This window comes from Canis lupus, chromosome 20, assembly GCF_003254725.2.
Source record: "Canis lupus dingo isolate Sandy chromosome 20, ASM325472v2, whole genome shotgun sequence".
NCBI classification, from domain to species: domain Eukaryota; kingdom Metazoa; phylum Chordata; class Mammalia; order Carnivora; family Canidae; genus Canis; species Canis lupus.
Genome location: NC_064262.1, coordinates 56,832,435 through 56,859,379, shown reverse-complemented (window position 1 = coordinate 56,859,379; position 26,945 = coordinate 56,832,435). Strand labels below are relative to the sequence as shown.

Below are 26,945 nucleotides of genomic sequence, written 5' to 3'. Positions count from 1 at the left end.
CTTAATTACATTTCCATATGTGCTACGGAGAGTTTCCCAAGGGAAGATGGCCAGGAATATCACCTGGAGACAGGACTACTGTGCGTCTCCCGAGCACTCTAAGCCCAGCTGTGGGCCCCAAGTGTTCCTCTGCCAACTGGGTATCTCAGAGCAGCCCCAAATCCCAAACATATCTTTTTTGGCTTTGATCCCTTTACAACCACCTAGGGGCAATCCTGCCCCCAGGAGACCCTGTGTGGTGTCCGAGGACATCTGGGGTGGTCTCGACTGGGGACACGGGACTACTGGTATTGAATGAGTGGGGGCTAGGGATGCTGCACACAGTGCCTGAAGTGCCCCCAATGTCAGCAGTGCTGAGGGGAGGCCCTGGCTCCCAGGCAGCACATCTGGAGGAGAAAGACCAGCACGAAGGCTCAGAGTGTACAGTGGGGATTGCACCTGCAAGATAACAAAGCCGCCGAAAGCCCAGCAGAGCACGTGGCGGTGCTCACAGCATCTGCAACGATCGCATCTCATCGCTGCCATGACTCTGAGCTAAGCATTCTCACTTCCCCATTTACAGGTGAGGAAACCTGGAAGCAGAGCCCCCTCAATGCTGGAGGAGGCTTTGGAGTTGGCTGGTTTTCTCCTCGACATGGCAGTTCCTGCGTCCTTATCCCATGACCTGGAGCACTGGGAACAATGTTCGAAGCAGGGTCTCTCCCCCCTCCCCGCCCACTGTGGACACTTGGGGCCGTCCTGGTTTAAGGGCTAGATCAACAACTTTGGTGACCATGAGGGCGTCGGGCACCTAGGGGGGTTACTCAATGAATGGTTCTGCTTTTTTTCATCTTTCTGGGGGCTGGGGGTGGGGGCGGGCCAGGCCTGGCATGGTGCGCTCCTGACAGGGGTCAGCCTGGAGCCCTCCACAGCCTCTACAGGGAGGTCCCAGCATCACCCTCACTGCCAGGCAGAGGGACACCACTGCAGCATGCAAATGCTTCCCCCAGCCCTGAGACCCACTCCCAGAGCAAGTGCAAGACCGGACACTGCCCTCCATGGAAACTAGGGTGGCCTGTGTGCTGCCACGCTCCCACAAACTGTCACCGTGATACCAGGAGCCCTCTTGTCCCATCCAGAAATTTCTAACCTTTGGCCACCTGCATCCGACCATCAGGGCCAGCAGCCTTCGGAAAATGGTGTGGCTGGGGTCCAGTCTCTTTCGTGTGGCTCTGAGTGGAAAGGGGGTGGGTGGCTGGAAAAACGTACATGTGAGGTGGATGTGTGGCACCAGAGGCCACTGGGCCTGAGGTGGGAGCCACTTTGGCCGCTTGTGTCTCAGGGCACACACCATCCGTTGCTGGGCTTGGGCCTTGAATCAGAACAGAGATAATGGAGAAACAACAGAACGTAACTGCCCAGGGACAGCACGGTGATCACACGTGGGTGGGTTGTCCACCTGGGTCCTCCAGCAACCTGGCCACTCTTGGGGTATCCCACGTCACCTGTCATGGGGACAGTGCCTCAAACAGAACTGAGACCAACTCCTTACTCTGCTCCCACCAAGGCCCTGACCTGAGACAGGGGAGATAAAATGCATGTGCCTCAGTTTCCCCTTCTGCAACACAGATAGGGGTCCAGCATGGCGGGGCGAGGGCAGCAGGTAGCGCCCTCTGAACTTTACCTCCAATCCCATCCAGCTTCATGGCGGCTCACTGCTAAGAGCCTCAGCTCCTAGAGTGGCCTCTGGTGTCAGGTCCAACCCACCACAATGGAATCCCATCCCACATGCGGCCCAGGGCCACCCAGGGACCAAGAGCTTCCCAAGATAGTCCCTCTGGTTCCCAAATGAGTCCAGCTCCTAGGCCAAAGCAGCCATGTCACCAGGACTGGGTCTGATCCCACCCTTGCTTTGGTCCACACCTGCGGTGGCAGTTGTTAATATTAACTCACACCATGAGGTGAATGTTCACACGCGGCACCAATAGAACAGTCATCACAAGTGCAGCAGGGTCACCGCCTCACACACCATCCCAACCCTTAAGACAGTCCTGGGTGGTGATTCCTATTCGTTTTTGCCCATGAGGAAACCAACAGAGAGGCTCAAACCACGCAGGGAAAAAGTCATCCAGGGCTGAGCAGGAATTCCAACCCCAAAGCCTCACTGTGCCACCATGTGCTCCATGTTCCAGAAGGTTCCAGAAAGCCCTGTAATTCCCAACCTTTCACCTCTTACATACACCTCTTACTCCCTGGGTCCCTCCTCCTCAGCAGTGCCACATCTTAACCTTACTCACTGCTTTCTCCCAGAGGCCTGGGAGCACCTGCCTGCCCTCCCCACCTAAGCTGCACACGCAGCCAGTTAAGGCCCAGAGCTGGCAAGACTAAAGTCAAGGGTGTGACTGTTCAGCAGCCCCAGACACAGAGGAATTCATGCCCTTGTGCCAGACTCACAAGGACATGACTTAAAATGAGAACGTGTCTGTGATCACGGCTTCACTGGGGTTGACCTAAGGCAGAGGGAGGGGAGGGGCTCTCGGGAAGAAAACAGGGTCATTCCCCCTCGGCCCTTAACCATCAATGGTTGCATGCTCTGGAATATGACCACTTAGACCAAGAGGTGTTTTCGGAGTGGGGGGCAGGCATTGATAAAATATATATAATAGAAAATTTACAATTTTAACCAAGGTGTACATTTCAAAGGCATCTAGTATATTCGCGGAGTTGTGCAACCATCACCTCTATCTAGTTCCAGAACATTCTATCACCCCAAAAAGCAACCATTTCCCCATCATCTGTCGCCCCCTCTTCCCCGCTCCCCAGCCCCCGGTCCCTGCGAGCCCTGTTCCCGTCCGGGGACAAGCCCATCCTGGACATGTCACACATGCAGACTCACACCTCGTGGGGCCTCCTGTGTCCAGTTCCCTCCCTGAGCATCATGAGTTCGGGGTCTAACCATGGTGTGGACATTCACGAGTGGAATTGCTGGGTCAGAAGGATGCTCCGAAAAAAAAAAAAAAAGAAGGATGCTCCATGTTTAATTTTTGGAGGAATCTCCAGACCGTCTTCCACCGTGGCTGCCCCCCTTATGTTTCCCCAGTCCTGTGAGGGCTCCCATTTCTCCCCATCTGTGACAACACTTGCCACTGCTGTCAGTTTGATGCCAGCCGTCCTGGTGGGGTGAAATGCTGTCTCACTCCAGTTTTGATTTACATTTCCCTGAGAACTAAATGACACTGAGCATCTTTTCATGTGAGATCAAAAATTTTTAAATTTTTTTTTTACTTTTATGTTAAGTATGCTCCATGCCCAACATGGTGCTTGAACTTAAGAACCTGAGATCAAGGGATGCCTGGATGGCTCAGCGGTTGAGCTCTACTTTCAGCTCAGGGCGTGATCCTGGAGTTCAGGGATCGAGTCCTGCATCGGGCTCCCTGAGGGGCCTGAGGTGTCTCTGCCTCTCTCTGTGTGCCTCTCATGAATAAATAAAATCTTAAAAAAAAAAAAAAAAGTCGCATGCTCCACTGACTGAGACAGCCAGACACCCTGAGAGCAATTATTTTTAATACCAGGATCCAGGTATCCGGGAGCCAATTCCACTGCTAGAAGAAGTGTGGTGGTCCATCCCCGAGACCCAAAAATCCTATGCAAAATGCAGGAACTGTCTCAAGGAAGAGTTACGAAGTGGAGGAGCCCAGGGGCTGGGGCCCTTCCCGGCTTGGCTCCCCCTTTCTGAGCCTCAGTGTACTCATCTGAAGACAGGACCTCAGAGGGGCACTTCAGGGTCAACGCAGCCCTGGGTGGAAATCACCATACGCAATGTGAAGTGAGACAAGAGTGGCCAGCTAGTCACCCTAAGAAGGAGGAGGGAGAGGGCAAGACACAAACCAACAAAAAACAAAGCTCAGTGTAAAGAAAACTGAGCCAGGCCCCCTGGTGACTGCAGACAGAGGTGGCTGGGGGTCCCACAGGTTCAGAGCATCAGGAGCTGGAGAACACTGGACGTGGGGGTAGGTAAAAGCAGGGGGAGGCCAAGAGGTGGCCTCAGGAGGGGCGGGGTGTGCCGGTGCAGAGGGCATTCCAGGCCAGGGAAACAGGAGTGGGACCCCAGGGGGGTGAGGGAGAAAAATCAATCGTGCAGAGAAAGCTGCCCCGGGCGGGCTGGTGCAGGGACCTGCCAACCGAGGCTCCGAGGCAGAAATGAGGATGGGGGTAGGGAGCCGATGAATGGAATCAGCCAGAAGAGCATAAATCCTTTCAAAGCCCCTAGGGCTGAACTGTGAAAGCAGCAGCAAATGGACTAAAGTCCCACTGGGCACAGAAGCACAATCAGTAAGTTTAATAGGTGATGGGCCCCACGATGCCACTCCTGGGTATCCACCAGAACTGAGAACATCTGTCCACACAGAAGCTGGTACACACACATTCACAGGATCACAATTCACAACAGCCAGAAAGTGGAAGCAACCCATGTGTCCAGCGATGGATGCAGGGATAAAGACTGTGATGTATTCACACAATGGAATATTATTCAGCCATAAAATATGAACGTGGACAGACTTTCAGCACATGACACGCAGGGAGGGAACCAGACACAGAAAGCCACACAGTGTGTGTGAGCCCACATGTGTGACACGTCCAGGACAGGTTCCTCATGGTCGGGAAGGGGGCTCATGGGGCCGGGGGGTTGAGTGGGAGAGGGGACTGAGAGGGATGCAGATGGGGACAGTCCTTCATGGGGATATGTCTCTGTGTGGGGAGATGGAAGGTTCTGGAGACAGGTAGTGGGGGTGGTTGCCTGACAGTGTGAGTGTGCTTCATGTCGCTAAGCTGTACACTTAGAGACAGTTGAGGGGCACCTGAGTGGCTCAGTCAGTTAATTGTCTAACTCTTGGTTTTGGCTCAGGTCACCATTTCAGGGTTGTAGGACTGAGCCCTACGTCAGGCTCCCGGGGAAGTCTGCTTGGGTTTCTCTCTCTCTGCCCCTCTCCCCAGCAGCTCTAATGCTTTCCGTCTAAAATAAATAACTAAATCTTTTTTTTTTTTTTTTTAATTTAAAACGGGGGCATCTGGGTGGCTCAGTGGTTGAGCATCTGCCTTCGGCTCAGGTCATGATCCCAGGGTCCTGGGATTGAGCCCTATATGGGGAGCTTACTTCTCCCTCTTCCTCTGCTGCTCCCCCTGCTTGTGTGCATGCTCTCACTCTCTCTGTCAAATAAATAAATAAAATCTTTTAAAAAACTAAAAATTAGGGCACCCCCGGTGGCGCAGCAGTTTAGCGCCGCCTGCAGCCTGGGGCGTGATCCTGGGGACCCAATGAGTCCCGCGTCAGGCTCTCTCTGTATGATGCCTGCTTCTCCCTCTGCCTGTGTCTCTGCCTCTCTCTCTCTCTCTCTCTGTCTCTATGAATAAATAGATAAAATCTTTAAAAAAAAAACTAAAAATTAAAAAAGAAAAAATGGTTAAGGTGGTGACTTTGATGTTATGGGTAATTTGGGAGGAAATGGGTGTGGGGAGCAGGGTGGGACACTAAAACTGGGCTGAGTAGTGACAGAGGGAGAAGTAAATGGGGACGATGTCTGGTGTGACAGATGCTTGATCCATGGTGCAGGCCACAGCTGACAGGTTCCTCCCCCTGGAGGCAGGGGGCTTGACAGGGGATGGCCACATACTCGGCACCTGGCAACAGCCCGTGGTTGGTAGCTGAGCGTGATGAGGCCACTGAGGAAAAGGCCTTGGTGTGGCCAGGCTGCTCACTGCCCCAGGTGGCTGGACAGGATGCTGGAGGGAACCCCGTCCTTCCTCCAGGGCAGCCTCCCTCTGAGGCCCAGTTCCGCTTTCAAAGGACACCCAAACACCTCCCCACAAAACAGCCTGCATTCCAGCAACCTTTTGTTTCCCCAGACACAGTATCAACATGTAAGCAGAGACCCACAATAACCCTGTGGGAAGCAGGCGGTTGGGTGCAGAAGAAAGGAACACCACTACCATCAGGCAGCATCTGGCCCTGGGCCACAAGTGTCCCAACTCTGCCCCCATATCTAAAGCTCCCCCTCCTTTTATTCAAACGTGGTACCTACACAAAGCCACCAGTAGTGGTTTGTAATGCATGGGTTTGGGTCAGCGGGGGGCGGGGGGGGGGACACCCATGTGTTTCAAATCAGAAGGGAATGGTTCTCCACCCCCCTGCAGTGTCCATGGCCACAACATGTAAGACAATAATTTTCTAGCTCCCTCAAATTATCTCCAGCACAGCCTCTGCTGGGGGTAGTGGAGCCAGGAGAAAGTTTACATCAAGCTGTAAGGATGGACCTCAAAGCTGGGAGGACGGGGTGAGGAATCCAGCATGGGAGAGTGAGCTGTCCTCGGCCCTGGGGTCCCCTTGGCAGAAGGAAGGAAGGGTGGAAGGACACAGATCCAGGCCTCTGACCTCCGAGTGGGGAGGCAAACACTACCTGTGACAGGTGACCAAGGGTAACAGGTGATGTCATGCGGGTGTGATGTGTCCTTACCACTGTATGTTCTTCCCCAAAACCCATAACCCTGGTCCGATCACAAGGAAACATCAGGCAAACCCAGATTGGAAGTCGTTGTGCAAAATTACTAACCAGGCGTCCTCAAGACTAGACAAAAAGACAAGGAACATCAGAGAGGCTGTCTCAGCCCTGAGAGGGCCTAGGGGAACATAGGGTCTTGGGGCAGAAAATGACGTTAGGGGAAACCTAGTGATTCTGAACAATGCGTGGCCTCTGGTTAACAGCCATGCGTGCAGGTTAATTTCTGAGAACAGTGAAGGCACCAGGGGAATGCAGGATGTTAGCTCGCATGGAGGTTGTGAGGGGTACATGTGAACTCTCTGCACTGCTTTCACGACTTTCCTTACACCTAAAATTAGCCCAAAGTGAAGATTTTATTAAAGAAAAAAAACCCAGCCTCAGAACTAAGTGCACCATCTTTCTCAGAGGTCCCCTTGGAGACTTACCGTACCCTTTGTCCCACTTCTCAGCTACAGAGGAGGGGATCTGGTCAAATTGAGAACCAGAGGCAGAAGCAGACCTCTTGAGCCCCAAACCCACATCCAGGGGTCTGAGGCTTGTGAACACTGTGGGCATGACTTTGCTTCCTTCATACAGAGCTGAAGGGCCCTTGGAGCCCTTCAGTGAGACCCAGAGACGGTAAGACCCAGACCCAGAGATGGGTGCCAATCTGTTTCTTAAACAACAAAGACTGTCTGGCCTACCCACACAGCCCCCCAGCCCCATTTCCTCCCATCGCCTCTGGTTGCCAACTAAAACAACCCTACGTTCCCAGAGCAGCCGTTTGCCAAAAGGCAAAACAAAAAAACAAAACAAACCTTCTGTTTCTCATCCTGGCCTCAAATCTTTAAAGCTAAGCCTACCTGAAGAATGACGGCTTGTCAGTGCTCAGCCTAAAGAGAGAGGCGTTTCTAAGCTGAGCCTGTGTTGAACAGAGAAACGTCCTTGGCTCCAGACAACAAAATTCACTGTGACCCGAATGGGTGTTCAAACCTGGCTCCGGGCAAACTGTCACTCCTGGACATCATTCTAAAAAACCACTCATCGCCTGACGTCAAAATTTTCTGTCTGAATATGTGTTTGGAAGACCACTGTTCCATCGTGTTGCTGTTTTATTTTTATTTACTTGATATGCTTTTTTGGTTTATAGCTAAAAGCCATGAGCATGAGACATTTATATGCAGTTTTACGTTTGTGCATCTTTAAGTAACATGATAATAAACATAATTGGCATTTAAAAATGGGATCTATTTGGAGCTATCGGATGCCGTAGTTCATCAAATCTAAGATCCCATTATTTCTAAGATTGGCTGTTACGTCTCGTGACACTAAAGAAAATAAATAATCAGTCTCACTAAGTATGGCATGACGTTAGGGGGAAAAATCATCCTATGCATCTGTCCCCAAATCATTAACCTCTGCTCAACCAGGAGGCTATGGGGTATGAGCTCCCGGCAAGAGAGCATCAGAGGCAATTCTCTTAAGGGAAGCGTCACTTGCTCTCCCAAGACTGGTGCTAAACCAAACAGATAAAGCTGAACTATGAATCCCAAGTTCAAGTCCCAGCACTGCCACAAAACCACAAAACCTGGCCTGTTTCCTCATCTGTAAATCCCGCAAGTTAGACTACCAGGGTTGACAAACTTTTCCTATAGGAGCCAGGGAATTGGTATTTTTGGCTTTGCAAGCTACAGTCTCATTACGTTGTAGTCTGAAAGCCACTGTAGGCAACATGTCAACAAATGTGTGTGGCTCTGTGACAATAAAACTTTATTGGTGGACACTGAAACTTGAATTCTATATAATTTTCATATATCATGATATATTATGCTTCCTTTCATTTTTTTTAAACCACTTCAAATGTAAAAACCATTCTCAACCCAAGGGCCACACAAAAACAGAAAATGAGCTGGATTTGGCCTGAGGGCTATGGTTTGTCATCCCCTGGACTGGACAGTCTAGGGAAATCTTCCAAAACTGACTTCCTAAGACCCTCAATCCACATTCTCAACCACCAGATACTTTAGTAGCTCTAAAAACAACTCACAACATGTCCAAATACTCATCTACACTCATATGCCTTTAGAGGTCTGATTTTCTCCTAAAATTTCCCCTATTCACTTCCTATACCTGTGATGTCCAGTATGTGGCACTGAGCACAGGAAATGTGGCTCATCCCGAGGTGTAAAAATCTATAAGTGTAAAATACATACTGGATTTTGAAGACCTCATACAAAAGAAAGTAAAATAGTTCATTTGTACCTTCTTCATATTGATGACATGCTGAAATGTCAGTATTTTGGATATAGTGAGTTATGTAAAATGTAGCATTAAAATTAGTTTCACCTAATTGCTTTTTTGAATGTGGCTGGTCGAACGTATATAAATACATATGAGGTTCAAATCCTATTTCTATTCATCAGTACAGTTTCTTGGAGTGGAGAACATGGGAGAATAATTCATAGAAAACTCCACAACCAGGGATCCCTGGATGGCTTGGCAGTTTAGTGCCTGCCTTCGGCCCAGGGCCTGATCCTGGAGTCCTGGGATCGAGTCCCACATCGGGCTCCCTGTGTGAAGCCTGCTTCTCCCCCTGCCCGTGTCTCTCATATATAAATAAAATATTTAAAAAAAAAAAAACCTCCGTAGCCTACAGAGTTACATCTTTTCGAAAAGGAACTCAAGGTTACTAAGCTATTCTTATCACTTTGTCCGTAGAAACAAAATAGTGGTGGGGAGGCGGGGGCAGATGAATTGGTGGAGGATTTTTTATGGCAGTGAAACTACTCTGTGTGATACCATAATGGCAATGCTTGACCTCATACATTTGCCCCAACCCATGATACAACACCCACAGTGAGTCTGAATGTCATCTATGGACACTGGGTGATCAAGACGTGTCCTGGGAGGTTCACTGACTATAACAAATGTCCCACTCTCATGGGGATGTTGATAATGCAGGAGCCTGGGCAGGGGGGCGGGAGGGGTATATGGGAAATCCCTTCTGCTCAATTTTGTTACGGACCTTAAAATGCTCTAGAAAATAGTTGATTTAAAAAAAAAACCCAAACAGGCCTTTTTACTTTAATGCAATCACAGATTCATACAATCTGATTAGAAATAGTTCAGCCCATGGGGATCCCTGGGTGGCTCAGTGGTTTAGTGCCTGCCTTTAGCTCAGGGCGTGATCCTACAGTCCTGGGATCGAGTCCCACATCAGGCTCCTTGCATGCAGCCTGCTTCTCCCTCTGCCTATGTCTCTGCCTCTGTGTGTGTGTGTGTGTGTGTGTGTCATGAGTAAATAAATAAAACCTTAAAAAAAAAAAAGGAAATAGTTCAGCCCAATATTTCCCAGCCAGGGGTGATTTGCCCCCCACCAGGGACACTGGGCAGTGTCTGGGGACACCTGTATTTGTCACGACTGAGGGTGCTCCTGGCAGTGAGTGGGTGAGGTCAGGGATGCTGCTCAGCCCCCAAGAGAGCCCAGGACAGCCCCATGGGGAGGAACCTGACCCAAATGTCAGCAGTGCCGAGAGGGAGACCCTGAGTGAAATGACAGGGTAGATTCAGCCCTGCCTCGGGGCTCGCACAAGAGGTGCTGCTCACCTCCACCTGTCCCCTGGCAAACTTGTCAGTGCGAAGCTCATCTCTGGCCCATCCTACACACAGGATCCCCATCTCTCCACCCCCGGAAGGCTTCTTTTCTTGCAGCACCTGTGGAGCTCATGGCCTGTCTCCACCACCCCCAGGGACCCTACTCAGAGAGCCAGGCCAGGGACAGAATGGACCTGGGTCCCCCATCTCCACGCCTCCCCACGCATGCACACAAGCATCTCATTCACGTGGCACTCCCGGCGCCTGGCACCCGCTCTGATGCTTAAAATAGGCACACAAGCAGCCTTTGTTGGGGAGAGGAAGGAAGGAAGGAAGGCAGGCAGGCAGGCTTCAGACAAAGGAGAAAGCAAACCGCACCATCCAGGAAAGGGGGCCTGTGCTGAGCGGGTGGCAGGGAGGGGCAGGAGGGGCGGGTTCTGCAGTCAAAGTGAAGGTCACTGTGGAAAGGTGAGGTGGGGCCCACCCCCACAGTGCCCCCAAGGCTGCAGGAGGCATTTTGACTCTGTCAAGTGGGTGATGAGTTGGTAGAGGTGGCAGGGAAATGACAATACATCTGTGCCTTACAGAGTAGATTCTGGCCGTGTTGGAGCTTCCCACCTGAGCAGGCCATGAGGCCAACCAGCTAGGATGGGTGGCGCCAGAGACCACGAACCACTTAACTCAAGTGAAAAAGAGAGAGGCAGAACCTGGAGGGCTGACACCTGGGCCACCCCCAAGCTTCGGTTTAACAGGCCACAAAGTGCCAGGAAAAAGTCACTGAAATAGCAGCTTGATTGTTCACTGCCAAGATGTGGGGGCAATCCAGATATCCAGATATCCACAGCCAGGTGAATGGAGAAACAAAGCATGTCCATCCATAGGGTGGAATATTACTCACCCACAAACAGAAGCGAGGCCCTGACACGTGCCGCCCTGGGGACAGACCCCAAGCCCACGACACTCAGGGAGGGAACCAGACACAGGAGGCTCCATGGTGTGTGAGTCCACGTATGTGACACATCCAGGACGGGCTTGTCCACAGATGGGGTGGGAGTTCGGGGTGGGGCGCTGGGGGCTAGGAAGTGGGGGACAGGGACTGATGGTTAATGGTTATAGGGATCTTATATGAGTAATGGAAGGCTCTAAAGTTTTTTTTTATTAAAGATTTTATGTATTTATTCATGAGAGACATAGAGAGAGAGAGGCAGAGACACAGGCAGAGGGAGAAGCAGGCTCCATGCAGGGAGCCTGAAGCAGGATTCGATCTCAGAACTCTGGGATCACGTCCTGAGCTAAAGGCAGATGCTCAACTGCTGAGCCACCCAGGCATCCCGGCCCTAAAGTTTTATGGGGATGCTTGCACAGCTCCATAAACTTCCTCCCAAAACTGAACTCTATGCTGAAAATGGCTGAGTTTTATGACGTGGAAATTATACCTCAACGTAAAAATTGAAAAGCAGTAAGAACTTCCCCTTTACAAAGTTCTCAAGGAAAACTAGTAGCCATTTCTGGAAGAGTCTCAGGGTTGCCTGAAGCTCCCCTGCATGCCAGCTGTCAGGGTGGACGAGGAGGAGAATGGAGGCCACCCACCACCACCCCACCACCCCCGGGGACAAGCCATTTCACCTCTTCAGCTCTTCGACCTGGTCTCCAAGGTGTGCTAGACGACTAGGCCATGACTTTCTCCAGACCCTGCAGCCAGAGAGGCCAGGCCGAAGGGTGGCACAAGAGAGGAGCAACAGGAAGCCAGGCCCACAATTGTCGAAAAGAACAGCAGGAAGCGGAGGGAGGCTCCTCGGATGGCAGAGGCCAGCCGTTAGAGGCCCTGGGCACCCAGCGGACGTAAGACAAACCTCCCCCAGGACAAAGATCCAGTAGGGCAGTCACCTGCTGGCTGCTACTGCAGGGCACAGAGGAAGGCAGGGAGTAACTCTGCATGGACACCCAGCAATGGTGCAACTGTCCTGGTAACCATCCTCTCTAGAAAGCTCCAGAAAGTTCCAAAGTCACGGAGGCCGTGCACAATGGCTCTTTTGTAAGAAACTACAAAGGGCTTCAAGAATAGTAATGACCTAGTAAGTGCCATTTTAAAGACTATTCTTGGTCTCCAGATGCAAATGAGAAAATTTGTAACAACACCTTGAATGGAAGAAGCAGCTTTTTACTCTACTACACAGTGTACAAAAATAATGCGTCCATTCAGTAAATTCGAAGCTGAGCCTGTGTGTTAGGTCATTCATATTCCACCATCCTTCCCTTCAAACCACAGGACCACGGGCTTTACGAAGCATGAAATGAGAGCAGAAAACAATGGCATCAAGCACAGGATATTTCCTAAGTAAGACAGATTCTCCAAACAACTCTGACCTCTCTGCAACCCTCACACTCTATAGGTTAAAAACAGGAAAATGAATCTAGAAGTTTGGCATCTTTCAATGCTTGTGAACTTATCAATTCATCCTACGCATAAGATCACTGTAATGTGTGTTCAAGAGTCACAGAAAACCCACCAAGAAGGAAGCCAGGTTCTGAAATCTTCTAAAGACATTCTTCCTCTCAAACTGAGCACTCTAGATTTAAAAGGCAACCCCAGGGCAGCCCCGGTGGCGCAGCGGTTTGGCCCTGCCTGCAGCCTGGGGTGTGATCCTGGAGACCAGGGATCGAGTCCCACATCAGGCTCCTTGCATGGAGCTTGCTTCTCCCTCTGCCTATGTCTCTGCCTCTCTCTTTCTCTCTCTGTGTGTCTCTCATGAATAAATAAATAAAATCTTAAAAAAAAATTTTTTTTTTTAAAGGCAACCCCAAATCTGAATGGCCGACCTTCCTAAGGATCAAAGGTGAGATATGGTCTGCAAAGGGGAAAAGAACCTCATTTTGCCTGAAACAGCGGGTTTCCACCAGGGTGATTCTGCACCCAGCCAGCGCTGGGCAAGGTCTGGGGACGTCCGGGCCATCACAACTCAGGGTGCTGCTGGCATGGAGTGCATGGGGCCACGGATGCTTCTCAGACCCCACAGTGCCCAAGACACCCCGATGTTGGCAGTGCTGAGCGGAGAGACCCAAGTCCATCATATGAGCTCCAGCTATAGAGTTCATATAATTAAAGAGCATATAATTGCGGCACACGGGTCCCCTTAGGGTACACATTGGAATGGCGCCCGGGGGTACACCTAAATCAGAATGACCCATGCAACATTCTCTAAGTGAATGTGCCTATTTCTGGACAGGCCTTCAGAATTTCCTGGTCTCAGACCCTTTGTTTTTTTTCCCCTTACTTTTAATAATATGGACTTCACCCCACCCCCTGAAGAGATTCTTTGTTAAAGCTCCAGGGGTGATCTCATGTGCACCCCAAGGCTGAAGGACCGGAGTCAAGCTCCAGCTGATTCCTCCCCTCCCCTACCCTCTGTGACAACCCAGTAATTCTACCCACCCACCTTCCCCCCTCCCAAAAAAAAAAAAACCCTTAATTTAGAACATTATTATCGACGTCTCACGTCCCCCTGCCATGTGCCAGGAGTGTGCTAGGTGCGTGCACTCCCTCATCTGACCCCCCCCCCCCCCAGCAGCCCTATGAGGTGCCTGCTATGGCCTTCTTAGTCCCCTCTCACCGAGGAGCAAAGTCAACTCCCCCAGAGGCACCGAGGCCACAGCCACGCAGCAGCACACAGGCCCGCCGTCCAGAGCTCACTACACTCTTAATGTCCGCAAGAGCTCGGCGTCCAACTGGACAAGTGTGTGAACTTGGCGTTTCTGCATCCGGGACACCCAGCAACAATCAAAGCCTCTGAGCTGCTGTTCATCACACCTGTCTTCTCCCGCCCACCTTCCAGCCCCCGGCAACCCCCACTCCCCAGGAAAAACAAAGTGCCACCCACACGTCTCAATACTATGGCCCCCAAAACTCCCACCTGGGTTCCTCGTTCCTGAGCCCAAAAACTCCTGAAAAATTCAGTCACGGACACAAACCTTTCTGCTTCCAGGACCGTCTCCTTATACCCTACATCCTAGGAGCGGACCTCCCAAAGTGTGTTGGACTCCCACCTCCTCCAGCTCACTGTGGCCAAGGGGCTTCTGCAGACCCCTCTCCGGCACCAAATGATCAGCCCTCCAAAACAGGGGGGCGAGTGGCCTCCACAATCCTTACAACTGACTTCTAGCCAAGACCCCCCCATTTCCTCCTGACTAGTTGCCTTCCCCCAAAACAGCAGCACCAGGTTTCACAGTGTCCACAGCTGGGCCCCCAGGGCCCTTAGGATCCACCCCCACACCCCTGCTCCAAGTAGCCTGGAGCACTTGCCGCCCATCGCAGCCTCACTGTGCGCCTTTCCCAGATCACCCCCACGCCCCCCTGGGTCCCCAGCTCCCCGCTGGCTGCACGCCTCCCCCCGCCCCTGCAGCCCCCTCCTCAGCCACCCTCCACTTTCAAGTCCTCCCCCACCTGGCCCCTCCTCAGATAACCGCCACCTGCAGCTCTAGCACTATTCCCTCTCCCCTGCCAGCTCTGATGCCCAGCTCTGCCCCTCCCCTGCCCCCCTACCCCATTCCCAGCCCAGACCCCCAACTACAGCCTCAGCCCCTTCCTACGGACTCTGAGCCCCCGACTCCGGCGGGGACCGGGACGCAGCCCCCTCCTCACGGACTGCGACCCCGACTCCAGCCGGGACCCTCGACTCCGACCCCCTCCTCACGGACCGCGACCCCCGACTCCAGCCGGGACCCTCGACTCCGACCCCCTCCTCACGGACCACGACCCCCGACTCCGGCCAGGACCCTCGACTCCGACCCCCTCCTCACGGACCGCGACCCCGACTCCAGCCGGGACCCTCGACTCCAGCCCCTTCCTCAAGGACCGCGACCCCGACTCCGGCCGGGACCTCGACTCCAGCCCCTTCCTCAAGGACCGCGACCCCGACTCCGGCCGGGACCCTCGACTCCAGCCCCCTCCTCACGGACCGCGACCCCGACTCCGGCCGGGACCCTCGACTCCAGCCCCTTCCTCAAGGACCGCGACCCCGACTCCGGCCGGGACCCTCGACTCCGGCCCCCTCCTCACGGACCCGCGACCCCGACTCCGGCCGGGACCCTCGACTCCGGCCCCTTCCTCAAGGACCGCGACCCCGACTACGGCCGGGACCCTCGACTCCGAACCCCCTCCTCACGGACCGCGACCCCGACTCCGGCCGGGACCCTCGACTCCGGCCCCCTCCTCACGGACCGCGACCCCGACTCCAGCCGGGACCCTCGACTCCAGCCCCTTCCTCAAGGACCGCGACCCCGACTCCGGCCGGGACCCTCGACTCCAGCCCCTTCCTCAAGGACCGCGACCCCGACTCCGGCCGGGACCCTCGACTCCAGCCCCCTCCTCACGGACCGCGACCCCGACTCCGGCCGGGACCCTCGACTCCAGCCCCTTCCTCAAGGACCGCGACCCCGACTCCGGCCGGGACCCTCGACTCCAGCCCCTCCTCAAGGACCGCGACCCCCGACTCCGGCCGGGACCCTCGACTCCAGCCCCCTCCTCACGGACCGCGACCCCGACTCCGGCCGGGACCCTCGACTCCAGCCCCTTCCTCAAGGACCGCGACCCCGACTCCGGCCGGGACCCTCGACTCCGGCCCCCTCCTCACGGACCGCGACCCCGACTCCGGCCGGGACCCTCGACTCCGGCCCCTTCCTCAAGGACCGCGACCCCCGACTCCAGCCGGGCCCCTCGACTCCAGCCCCTTCCTCACGGACCGCGACCCCCCGACTCCGGCCGGGACCCTCGACTCCGACCCCCCTCCTCACGGACCGCGACCCCGACTCCAGCCGGGACCCTCGACTCCGACCCCCTCCTCACGGACCGCGACCCCGACTCCGGCCGGGACCCTCGACTCCGGCCCCCTCCTCACGGACCGCGACCCCGACTCCGGCCGGGACCCTCGACTCCGGCCCCTTCCTCAAGGACCGCGACCCCCGACTCCAGCCGGGCCCCTCGACTCCAGCCCCTTCCTCACGGACCGCGACCCCCGACTCCGGCCGGGACCCTCGACTCCGACCCCCTCCTCACGGACCGCGACCCCCGACTCCGGCCGGGACCCTCGACTCCGACCCCCTCCTCACGGACCGCGACCCCGACTCCAGCCGGGACCCTCGACTCCGACCCCCTCCTCACGGACCGCGACCCCCGACTCCGGCCAGGACCCTCGACTCCGACCCCCTCCTCACGGACCGCGACCCCCGACTCCGGCCGGGACCCTCGACTCCGACCCCCTCCTCACGGACCGCGACCCCCGACTCCGGCCGGGACCCTCGACTCCGACCCCCTCCTCACGGACCGCGACCCCCGACTCCGGCCGGGACCCTCGACTCCGGCCCCTTCCTCACGGACCGCGACCCCCGACTCCAGCCGGGACCCTCGACTCCGGCCCCTTCCTCACGGACCGCGACCCCCGACTCCAGCCGGGCCCCTCGACTCCAGCCCCTTCCTCACGGACCGCGACCCCCAACTCGGTCCACAGCCAAACCGGAGCCGTTCCAGGGCGCCTGCCCCGGGCCGCCCAGGGCCGCCCTCCGCCCCGGCCACGCCCCTGCCCCCCGAGCCCGAGGCAGGGCCGCCGGACCCCGGCCCGGCCGGCGGCTGCACGCGCCCTTACCTGAGCTCTGGCCGCCGCGGCCGCCTCAGCCTCGCCGCGCAGCCGAACCCGCCGCCTAGCCGGCAAGCGCCCGCTCCCTCCGGGGGCGGGGCCGGAGCCCGGGGGACGGGCACTGGCAGGCAGCGCGGCCAATCAGGAGCCCGGACGGCGGGAGGCCCCGGGAGGGGCGGGGAGCGGGGCAGGCAGCGGGGTAGGCTGCGCCCAGGCGAGGGGGCGGGGCTCGCAGCGTGGGCGGGGCCAGGAGGTGGGACGCTGAGTGGCATCGCCGCTGGCCACCCGCGAGCGGGGAACCGCGTGGTGGGGGCGGGGCTATGCTAATAGGCACATTGGCCCGCTGTGGTGTGGACTCCACCACCCGCGACAAGCAGATTTCCAGAGGTGACTCGGTGACGTCAGTGGGGTGCGAGGCCCTCCGCGAATTCGAATCCAAAAGCCTAGCACCTGGGCCTCCCTGGCGGGAGAAGTACGTCCCTTCCTCACAGAGCGCTTGACCTGCCGGACAACAGAAACTGCGCCCTTATTCTGAGCCTTCTACATAACGCCAAGAGGCGAAATCCCATTGTCCCCATTTTACAGAGGTGGTAACTGAGTCTCAGGGAGGTTACACCCAAGGTCATTCCCCAAAACCTGTCTCATAACTTCCAGGGCTTCTCAACTTCCTAACTCCTGCGCCCGGATCTGAAAAAGCAGGTTCCCTGGCCCCCACCCAGATTGAAGCATCCTGTGGGCCCTGGACCCCTGGAATGTGTATTTTTAATAACTCCCCCTGAAGATGTTGGGAAATGGATGGTACATCTGCAAAAGCACAGACAGTCAGGGAGGGGAGAATTTCTTAACACAGGAAGATGGAGCCACCAGATTCCGGGACTTCTAGAACTTTGTGCAATATGCTGCTATTCTGTGATCTGAGCCTCCAGCCCTCCAGCTGAGGGGCCCCCCCTCCCCTCCCTGGGGCTCCTGTCATCCCTGCAAGAACCTCCCCACTGCAGGCGCCTGGAGGCCCCAGCCCATGTCTCTACACAAGGGTCACAAACTGGCAGCCCCCCCCCCCCGGGGGGGGGGGAGTGTGGCCCCAGAATTGTTGAAAAATGTAAGTACGTTGGTAACATTTAAAAATCAGGGCATTTCACAAAAAGAAGTCTAGATTTCCAGGCCCTCTTGAGAAATCAGAAGGTCTGGCCGTTGCTGCGTGGGCTGGGCAAGGTGGCTGAGCATGCTTCCCCCCAAGGACATCATCATGTGGCCCCAAAGACAGAGGAGGCAAGAAAGGTGCTTTTCTCAAATCCAAAACTTAAAGGGGCACTGAAAAAAGGAAAAAAAGAAAGAAAGAAAGAAAGAAAGAAAGAAAGAAAGAAAGAAAGAAAGAGAAAACCTTGCCATCAAGATAAATACTATGTTAATGCAATATTTAAAAAATTCAAAATAAATGCAGAAATAATCCAGGATGAACAAAATACCAAAATGTTAAGGAAAGACAAGATCCGATGCTGCACTTGTGCCAACCACCTCGTTGCTTCTCCCAGGCTGTGTCAGATCCTATCTCTATTTAAAATATTGATATTTTTTTCGCATTAAATATTTCTTCACAATGTGTGTCTTGCTGGCTGAATTCTTGGCGTCCCCCACTTAAGTCTCCTGCGGCTGGTGAATGCCTCCCTCTCCTCACCCTCTCTGTGCCTCTGCTGGGAAGTTTGCAAACTCTGCCCCAAACCATTTAACAGATGGGGAGGCTGAGGCCCTGTGGGGTCCTCCCCATGTAAAAGGAGGCTCACCGCACCTGCTCATTCGTTCCCCGCATCCGGCTGCAGTAAGTGTGGGCTCTGGCGGGGGTGGGGGGGTCTCTTGTCGGGGGACCACCTGGAGGAATGCTGAACTGGCTACATCACAAATGTGCAACCTGCAACCTCTTCCACAGTTCCTTCCCTCGACCTCTTCCCTCACCCCCATCCCCCACCTCCTCATCCCTCACCTTCTCCACCCTCACCCCATCCCTTCACCTCCTCCTCATCCCTCACCCTCATCCCTCACCTTCTCATCCTTCATGTTTCTTATCTTTTGCAGGTGGTGGGCTGCCCTCCCCGACCCCAAAGAAAGGACACTGATGGGGAATGCAGGATCCACTTTTTTTATTGCAGGAAGACTATTTCTAGAGCAAATGCTACACAGACCCCACAATGGGGGGCAGGGGGCACCCACATGCGGGGGAGGAGGGGCAGGGGTGGAATCACAGCAAGCATGGCCTGGCATGGTCCCCAGAACCAGGGATGCCCAGGCAGGATGGGCCAGAGACTGGGGCAGGCTCAGGCCCCTCCTGCTGCAGAAGCCCTTTCTCCCCAGGGGACCAGGGCCTGGGGCCAGGAAAGGCCTGGAGGTGGGCGGGGCCCCAGGGAGATTGTGCTATCAGGGTGTGTCCCTGAGAAAGGGCTGCAGACCCCTGCCCAGCAGGGCCCAGGAAACGCTCCCGGGGTGGGGAAGGAGCAACACCAGATGCTGGTGGGCCCTGGACCCACCACAGGATACAGGGGCTCAGTTGTGCTCAGGCAGGATGCCACCAGCTCTTCCATGCCCGTCCATGTGCCAGGCGGTGACACACACACTTGCACACACACATTCCCTCCCTCTCTACATAGTGTGCCCAGTAAACATTTGTGGAGTCCCACGAACACAGAGAAGACCAAACACACTGCTACCGAGATGGACACAAGCAGCCCCTCTCACCTATAAACAGTCCCCATGTGGTCACATGACTGTACCACGACATGGCCTTTCTCACATGCACACACGCATACACACACACATAGAGGTCAGTCCCGATGCGCCCAAGGACGTGCAAGCATGCACACACAGCTTTGTCATGCCCCAGGACACCCAATGCTGTGAGCAACCCCAGGGAGACACGCACGCGGCAAGGAGCCGAGGGTAGCTCCCGCTGACTTCCAGTGGGCAACGGAGCCACTTGGGCCTGAAACTGCAGAAACTGGATGCCGCTGATAGCTGTGTGAGCTCGGGAGCAGATCCGTCCCCAGTCAGGTCTTCTGATGAGACTGCAGCCAGCAGGCTCTGATCGCAGCCCCGTGAGATCCTGAGTGGAAGTCTTGGGGAAGCCATGCCCGGACTCCTGACCCACAGGAACGGAGATGACAAAAGTGTCCAGTTTCCGTTGGCTGACTTTGTGGTCATTTGTTAGGCACCCAGAGATGATCGATACAGAGTCTGAGCCAAGAGCCACCTCACTACAAAGCCAAATGGGCTTCCTCAGGCAGCAGAACGAACAGGTTTACAGATGCGGTCCTATAAATCACGTCCCCCACTCCCCAAAATACAACCACTTACAATCACACTTATGCTGGTACAAAGGTTCCCAGAGACACAAATAACCATTCCTGAGGACAACCACACTGCCCACCCCTACACATAGCCTACACCGTTATTACACAGAGACCGTGACACAGACTTACCATCCAAATGACAGCCACACACACACAAGTGCACGCATAGACACATGCTGAGACACAAGCGATCTGCCTGTGTGCTCCAGGTTGTACAAACCCACCACCCCCTGGTCACCCCCACCCCAGGCCTACGGCTCACCTTCATGCTTGTCACACAGCCCCTTCCCCCTCCATGAGTATAGAGTTATGTGGCCACTCTCGGAATCTCATGGTGGCTGATATCCCCTGACTCCAGGACACACGTCTTGCTGGGCAGAGCCCCCCAACTCTGGGGCACAGTTGGCAGGAGGCAGTGGGCTGGGCAGAGCTCTGCATGGATTCCCCTCAGATCCTGCTGGTGCTGGGTCCAGTCGCCTGCCCCTGGATGGGGCCCCGGGTGCCCCCCCCAGCACCCCACGTGCCCCTGCCTGAGGCTCAGTGGTAGCAGGCTGTGCCAGTGTCTGCAGGCCGGGTCTGGGAAGGCCCTCCATATTCATGCTGGATGGTCCCCTTGAGTTGTGCTGTGGCCACGGGCCAGTCCCAGGCCTCTCCCCTGCCTGTACCCAGCCTCACCCTACACTGGGCGAGGAGTGGGATTCCAGGCTGGCGGGGCGCTGCTGCAGGCTCTGTGGTTATTGCCTGGTGGCCTGAGACCCATCCCACAAAGCCCCCCGCCCCTCACTGAGGCTTGGGGACAGAGGTGAGGACTGATCTGGGACCCGGGGTGGGGAGCACAGGCCGGAGGTTATGAAGGATGGAGCAGGGGCAGCGTCTGTTAAATACCAAAGGGGGGAAAACAAACTCTGAGGTCCATGTGCATTTCAACTCCCCCTCCCCAGCACGGTCACAGTGATCCGATGGGGGAGACACAGGTCTGCCTGGGGCGCCCGAAGGAAAGAGACGGATGGGCAGGGACAGGGAGGACCCAGTGTCCTCGGTCCCAGCGGGAACAGGCAGCTTCACCTGTTTCTCAGGTGCGGATCCAGGGGGCCACCTCCAGCACGTGGCTCTCGGGGGTGCAGACAGGCCTGGGGGGCGGGGGCGGGAGGCAGAGCCGCGCAGCAGAGCCAGGCTGGAGCCCCAGACCTGCCGCGGGCTCCCCGGGGCCTCGGTCTCCCCCGCAGAGGTGTTGGGTGAAGGAAGAGAAGTGGAGGAGATGAGAGGGAGAGAGAAGGAGGTGGGGAGGAGGGCAGGGAGGCCGGCGGCTGGGAGCGGAGGACTGGGGGGGGAGGAGGAGCAGGGGCGTGGGGAGAGGCGTGGGCCGGCTGGTGGCGGGCGCTCCGGGCTCACATGAGGACGCATTTGCCCTTGACGCGGTCTGTCCTCTTCTGTTTGCTGGCGCGCTTGCCATCGATGTTGAGGCTCATGTTCCGGCGTGTCTCCAGCGTGAGCAGCTCCTGGAAGAGCTCCTTGACATTGTAGTTCATCTTGGCCGACGTCTCCATGAAGGCGCACTTCCACTCCTGGGCCACGGCCTGGGCCTCGCGGGTGTCCACCTCCCGCTGCGTCTCGTCGCACTTGTTGCCCACCAGCATGACGGGGATGTCCTCTACGCTGCCCTTGATCTGCACGATGAGCTTGTAGATGGGCCCGAGCTCCTCCAGCGACTGCTTGCTGGTGATGGAGTAGACCAGGATGAAGGCGTGGCCCTTGGAGATGGACAGCCGCTGCATGGCCGGGAACTGGTGGCTGCCCGTGGTGTCGGTGATCTGCAGCGTGCACACGCTCTTGTCACAGCTGATCACCTGCCGGTAGGTGTCCTCGATGGTGGGGATGTAGGTGTCCCGGAACGTGCCCTTCACGAAGCGCAGCACCAGCGAGCTCTTGCCCACGCCGCCCGCCCCGAACACCACCACTCGGTAGTCGTTGCTCTGCTCAGGCATCTTCCACGCGGTGGGGGGCGGTCAGGGCCGGGAGGGCTTGTGCCAGCTGCTAGAACCCCAGACCGACCCTGTACAGAGAGGAGCGTCAGGCACAAAGGGCCAGCAGTCAGGAGGGACAGCTCTGGGCCCCTGGGGGTGAGGCGACGGTACAAGGGGCAGCTTCTCAGAGGAGGTGACATTTCTCCTGTGTCCTGGGGAGGCCCTCTGATTGAGCTGGCTGACTTCGCAATTGTGCCCTGCGTGTCGGCTTGGAGCCAGCCCCCTTAGCCTGCTTCCCTGCCCCAGAACCTGGGGCCCAAACTCGTTCCCAGGGGACTCTGCTGGGAGGTGTGCGCAGATGCCAGTGTGCAGTGCACTCACTGTTTCCCCACCTGCTGCCCCCCTCCCAGGCTGCACTGGCTGCTCCTTCTCTTCCCGGGGTGGCCATGAGCTCTTGGAAGCCAGCAGACCTGGCTCTGTGACCTGGGCAAGCTGCGTTGCCACCCTGAGCCTCTGTTTCTGCCTCTATGAAATGATGCCTCTCTCTGACAACCACAGGCTCCCTGCTGGGGTCCGAGGTGGTGGGCTGGGCAGAGCTCCGCCTGGATTCCCTTCAGATCCAGTCACCTGCTCCTGGATGGGGCCCTGGATGCCCCCTCCCCAGCACCCCCACGTGCCCCTGCCTGAGGCTCGCTGGTGACAGGCTGTGCCAACGTCTGTGGGTCCCTGAACCTCATGGGAGCCACACGGTGGGGTGTCTTTAACATGCCTGTCGCCTTGGGCCCAGAAATGACAAACCTGGTGGCCCAGGGCCACTGCCCCAGGAACTTGCACCATAAAGCTGCCCTCCTCTCTCATCCCGTGAGTGTGGTCCTGATGCTGGAGGTCTAAGAGCCACAATTTGCAAATCATGGCACTGATTTCTGATAGCAGCCTCGATCAGAGGTGGGACAACTGAAACTGGACCCAACAAGAAAGGTCCCCACTTCCTGCACTCTGCATCCAGAGGGCAGTCTGGTCTGCCCTAGCCGATGGCTCAGGTCTGCTGTATCTGCAGGAACAGATCTCCCTGAAAGGGTGTCCTCCAAGCCTCTCCCACTGCCCCTGTGCTCAGAGATCCAGATCCAGTGGCCTCTTAAGGCACAGCAATTCCTGAGCTGTTGCAGAGGGGGAGGAGCCCTGGGCTGGGGTGGGACAGCAGAAGGCCTGTCTCCAGCAGGGCACCGCTTCCCTTCCTCCTTCCCAGAGGTCTCTGAAGGTCCCTCAGTATGGAGGGCTATCCACCGTGGGAGAGAGGAGACAGGAGATTACAATGGACCAAGGTCCCTCCCTCAGGTGCGTGGGGGTGTAAGACCAGGTGTGAACCTCCTGGTGAGAACCTGGCAGGTTAGCTGGGGTCCCTGAGTCCTGGTTTTCTGTGAATGGGAGCATGCAAGGAGCCTGCTCCACAAGTTGCTGGGACAAGCAGCGTAGAAGCGGGATGAAGCCCACAGCCAGGCTCCTGGCACGCGGGGCCCTCGGTAAAGATAGACCATCGTAACCATCAACCACGAGGGCTCTGGGTGTAAAGCACTTGGCTGGTAGTGGGTTGTGAAGGCAGGCTCTGAAGGATCAAAAGTACCGGGTTTGCCAGGAGCGGATATAACGATAAAAGTAACAGCAGACACATACCCCACTTACGTGCCAGGCACACTTCTACACGCTCACCAGTACTCACTCCTAGTAGACCATTTGGCATGTTGGTGACATGCACAGCAATTCTCAGCACTGGGAGGAAGCTGCGGGTGGGGGGGTTGTTGGCAAGGGGTGCCAGCCCGCTCTGCAGGCGCTGCCCTTCCCTGGGTGGGCACCCTGAGAGGTGGGCACATGAACGTGCCACCGGGCACCGCCATCACTGGCCGGAGACCCAAGCCGCCCTTGCCCTGCTCTGGGTGCAGACCCCCTGGCAGGCTCCGGGCCCATCAGCAGGATGTCCTCCAGGAGGGGCCCTGCTGGTGTCTGAGTCCCTGCAGTTGGAGCCCCGGTCCACTCACCCCCACGTCCAGGCCAGACACCCACCCACCTGGCGCTGTGGAATCCCACCCTCACCTGCTGTGGGGTGGGGGCAGGGGGTCTCGGTCACCGAGGCTCAGAGGGGGAGGCACTGGCTCAAGGTCACAGAGCAGGGAGGTGGCAGGGCCGACTAGGATTTGAATTGGGCCCGAAGCTCCCCAGCCCAGGGTCCTCCTCTAAGCCCGGGGAGCAGGCCTCGACCCAGGGGAGGGCAGAGGACACACACACTCTCTGCTCGGGCAAATGGGGAGGGGTCTGACCTCGGCACTGGGAGTGACGGGGCCTGGGGAGGGGACGCACACCCGGGGACTAGCCCACGGCTCCGGCGGAGGCTCTCGGTGGTGGGGGAAGGGCCCGACCAAGGGAGGGGCTCCCGGGTGCGGGGCTCGGCGGGGCCGCGGGGGCAGGAGGCCGGGCAGACGCTCCGCGGGGAGAGGGCCCCTCGCAGGGGCTCTGAGCGCGCCCGACCCCCGCCCGGAGCAGGGCCGCGGCGGCCCGGGGGAGGGGCGGCGGGGGCGCGGGCGAGGGCCGCGGGGCGCAGGGCGCGGAGGGGAGCTGTCCAAGGTGGGCGCGCCGCGGCCCGGGCGGCGGGGCCCGCGCGCTGGGGGCTCCGGGCGGGGGCCGCGGGGGCGCAGGAGGGCCCGGGCCCGCGCCCGGGGGGGGGGGCTCGGACAAAGGAGGGGCGCGCGGGGAGAGGGCGCCGCGGGCCTCGCGGGTGGGGTGCGGCGGGGGCCCCCGCCCGGCCCCCGCCCCGGCCGCCTACCTGGGCGCTCGTCCTGCGGCGCCGCCGCGGCTGCTGCTGGCCGGCTCGTGTCCGCTCGGGCGCCGCCGCCCCCCGCGCGCCCGCCGCCCGCCCGCCCGAGCCGCCGCCGCCGCGCCCGCGCCCGTCCCCGCCCGTCCCCGCCCGCCGGGCGCCGCGCTCCGCCCCTCCCCGGGGACCCGCGCCCGGCCAAGGTCACGGCCGCCCCGACCCCCGCCCCGCGCACACGCGCCCCCGCCCGCGCCCTGGGGAGTCGCCGGGCCGGCTGGGGGGGCGACGGGGCGGGGTCGGCCTGCCTCTTCGGGAGCCCCGCTCCCCAGGGTCACCCTGGAGCCAGGCGCGGGGCACGAGGGCGCAGCGTGAGGTCACCCCGAGCAGAGGGAAGGGGGTATTGGCGGAGCTGCAGCCTAGGCCCCGGCGGTGCTGGGGTCGGTGGTGGGGTCGTGGGCCAGCCAGGGTCCCGCAGGGGAGTGGGGCCTTGCCGGGATGACCGTGTGACCAATGGATAGCCATGTGGGAGAGAGGGGCAGGCCCAGGGGGACTGCAGCTGGAGACCCCCCGTCCTAGGGGCTCTGTGCCAGAAGGGGAGTGAAGGCAGCACAGGTCCGTTCCGGTGCCCCTAAGGGCTGCCCCCCCCAGGGGGAGAGGACAGCTGTAAGTCTGGGGGGACCACTTGAAGGTGGGGGTGAACAAAGGGGGCTGGGCTTGTGGGTTTGGTAGGAAAATGTCCATCTTCCTCAAATAAGAGTTGCCTCTAAGAATAAATGTTTGCCTTTCGGAAGTGCCTGGACACTTGAAGCGTCTGTGCTGCCCACCATTAAGGCAACAGGATTCCATCACTCCCTCCCTCCTGAAGGACTGGAGGGAGGGCAGAGGCTCATCTCAGAGGAGACAGGACTTTCGGGTGCACCAATCGGACCTGGGGTGGGCGCAAGACAGCCCCAGACTCCCAGAAGCCTGCTGGAGTAAGATGCAGGTACTAAGGGGAGGCAGGTACTAAGGCCCCACAAGCAGGCACTTCCTGAGGTCAGAGCAAGGGGAGGGTGAACAGTCTTTGGTAGGTGGTGAGCTTCCCATCATGAGTGTATGAGCAGATGGTCGGCTGGAGCCTCTGGGCCCCTCTGAGCCTTAGCTTCTCGGTTCCAGTTGACCCACCACCTCTAAGGCTCTGACTGAGGTGGATGTTTTCTGCTCCCTTGGACACAGGCACTGCCCCCCAAGACCACCTGGCTCCCAGAGCCTGGGCCCCTGAGGTCAGTCCTGCTTCTGGAGCTTGGAGGTCCTCATCTCCCCCTGATCCAGCCCTCCACTTCACCCACCCAGACCGCCGCGCCTGCCTCCTTCCTGGTCTCCCAGGATCACCCTCCAGAGCACCCCCACCCCCAGGCATTCAGTGCCTCCCAACCCTTTGCCTGCAGGGCAAAGCCAGCTTCTCAGCCTGCTGTTCTCGCCCATCTGAGACCTGACCTGAATTCTCCTCCTAGTCCTGGGGGCTGCTTGCAACTCCTCCCCGGAGACACCTCCCTCCTGCCCTGTCCTTAGCCCTGTGGGGGCACCTCTGAGGATGGTCTGGCCCCAGCCCCTCATCTTGGGGTGCCCTCAACCAGAGATGGAGACGGCTGGATCGACAGATAATAACTGCTGCTCTGGGTTGCCACGTCCCAGCCAAGTGCCCCTGTGAGCCTCAGTTTCCCCATCTGGGAGCGAGGCTCACTGTTGTCTCACCTCTCGGGGTTGCAGGGAACAAGCAGTATGACGTCCATCTTCATGGGGCTGCCAGGCACACAGGTGCCCCGAGGCAACAGCCCCACTCCCTCCCATTCCAATGGCCTGCCTGCCTCGGTCTCCCGAGTGACGGGTCTGCACTTGGGCCAGGCCTCCAGCCTCTGGCCAGCTCTCTGGCTCCTCCGGGCGCCTGCCCAGGCCAGGGCAGGCTGACTCATGCGTAGGAGCGTGGGCACAAGCAGCAGCTCCACTCTGCGGCTGCTATTTATAGCTCCCAGGCCAGGCTCTCGGCCTTGTGAGCCGGGGGAGGCCAGGCCCGAGTCCCCTCTGTGCTGTCCCCAGGGCACGGGGACCCAAACCCCACTGGA

The 26,945-nt window shown here is 57.7% G+C and overlaps 3 protein-coding genes across 4 annotated transcripts in view; 1 reads left to right on the top strand and 2 right to left on the bottom strand.

Annotated features, from left to right (window-relative positions):
* The window catches only part of LOC112666966 (basic proline-rich protein-like), a 41,375-nt gene extending 24,569 nt beyond the window's left edge, over window positions 1-16,806 (top strand). Inside the window, exons 2-3 of the mRNA XM_049098223.1 lie at window positions 14,661-15,048; window positions 15,102-16,806. Coding sequence (XP_048954180.1) covers window positions 14,661-15,048; window positions 15,102-16,806 — 2,093 coding nt within the window. The remainder of the gene's footprint in view (window positions 1-14,660; window positions 15,049-15,101) is intronic.
* Window positions 1-16,849, bottom strand: part of GNG7 (G protein subunit gamma 7) — a 125,400-nt gene extending 108,551 nt beyond the window's left edge. The window contains exon 1 of the mRNA XM_025456844.3: window positions 16,748-16,849. The gene's annotated coding sequence lies outside the window, so the exon portion shown is untranslated. The remainder of the gene's footprint in view (window positions 1-16,747) is intronic.
* A 2,007-nt stretch (window positions 16,850-18,856) lies between these two features.
* Window positions 18,857-26,771, bottom strand: DIRAS1 (DIRAS family GTPase 1). 2 transcript variants are annotated; one of them, XM_025456843.3, is made up of 2 exons: window positions 26,578-26,771; window positions 18,857-22,129 (listed from the first exon to the last, which is right to left on the bottom strand). In XM_025456843.3, the coding sequence occupies exon 2, from the start codon at window positions 22,059-22,061 to the stop codon at window positions 21,465-21,467; it is 597 nt and encodes a 198-aa protein (XP_025312628.1). In that variant the 5' UTR covers window positions 22,062-22,129; window positions 26,578-26,771; the 3' UTR covers window positions 18,857-21,464. The 2 variants fall into 2 exon arrangements, with proteins under 2 accessions (XP_025312628.1, XP_025312627.1); XM_025456842.3 differs by lacking the exon at window positions 26,578-26,771 and adding an exon at window positions 24,856-24,945.
* Window positions 26,772-26,945: the final 174 nt, after the last annotated feature.

Excerpts from the sequence above, each read along its gene's own strand:
- DIRAS1 (XM_025456843.3), bottom strand. The coding sequence starts at position 22,061 with ATGCCTGAGCAGAGCAACGACTACCGAGTGGTGGTGTTCGGGGCGGGC.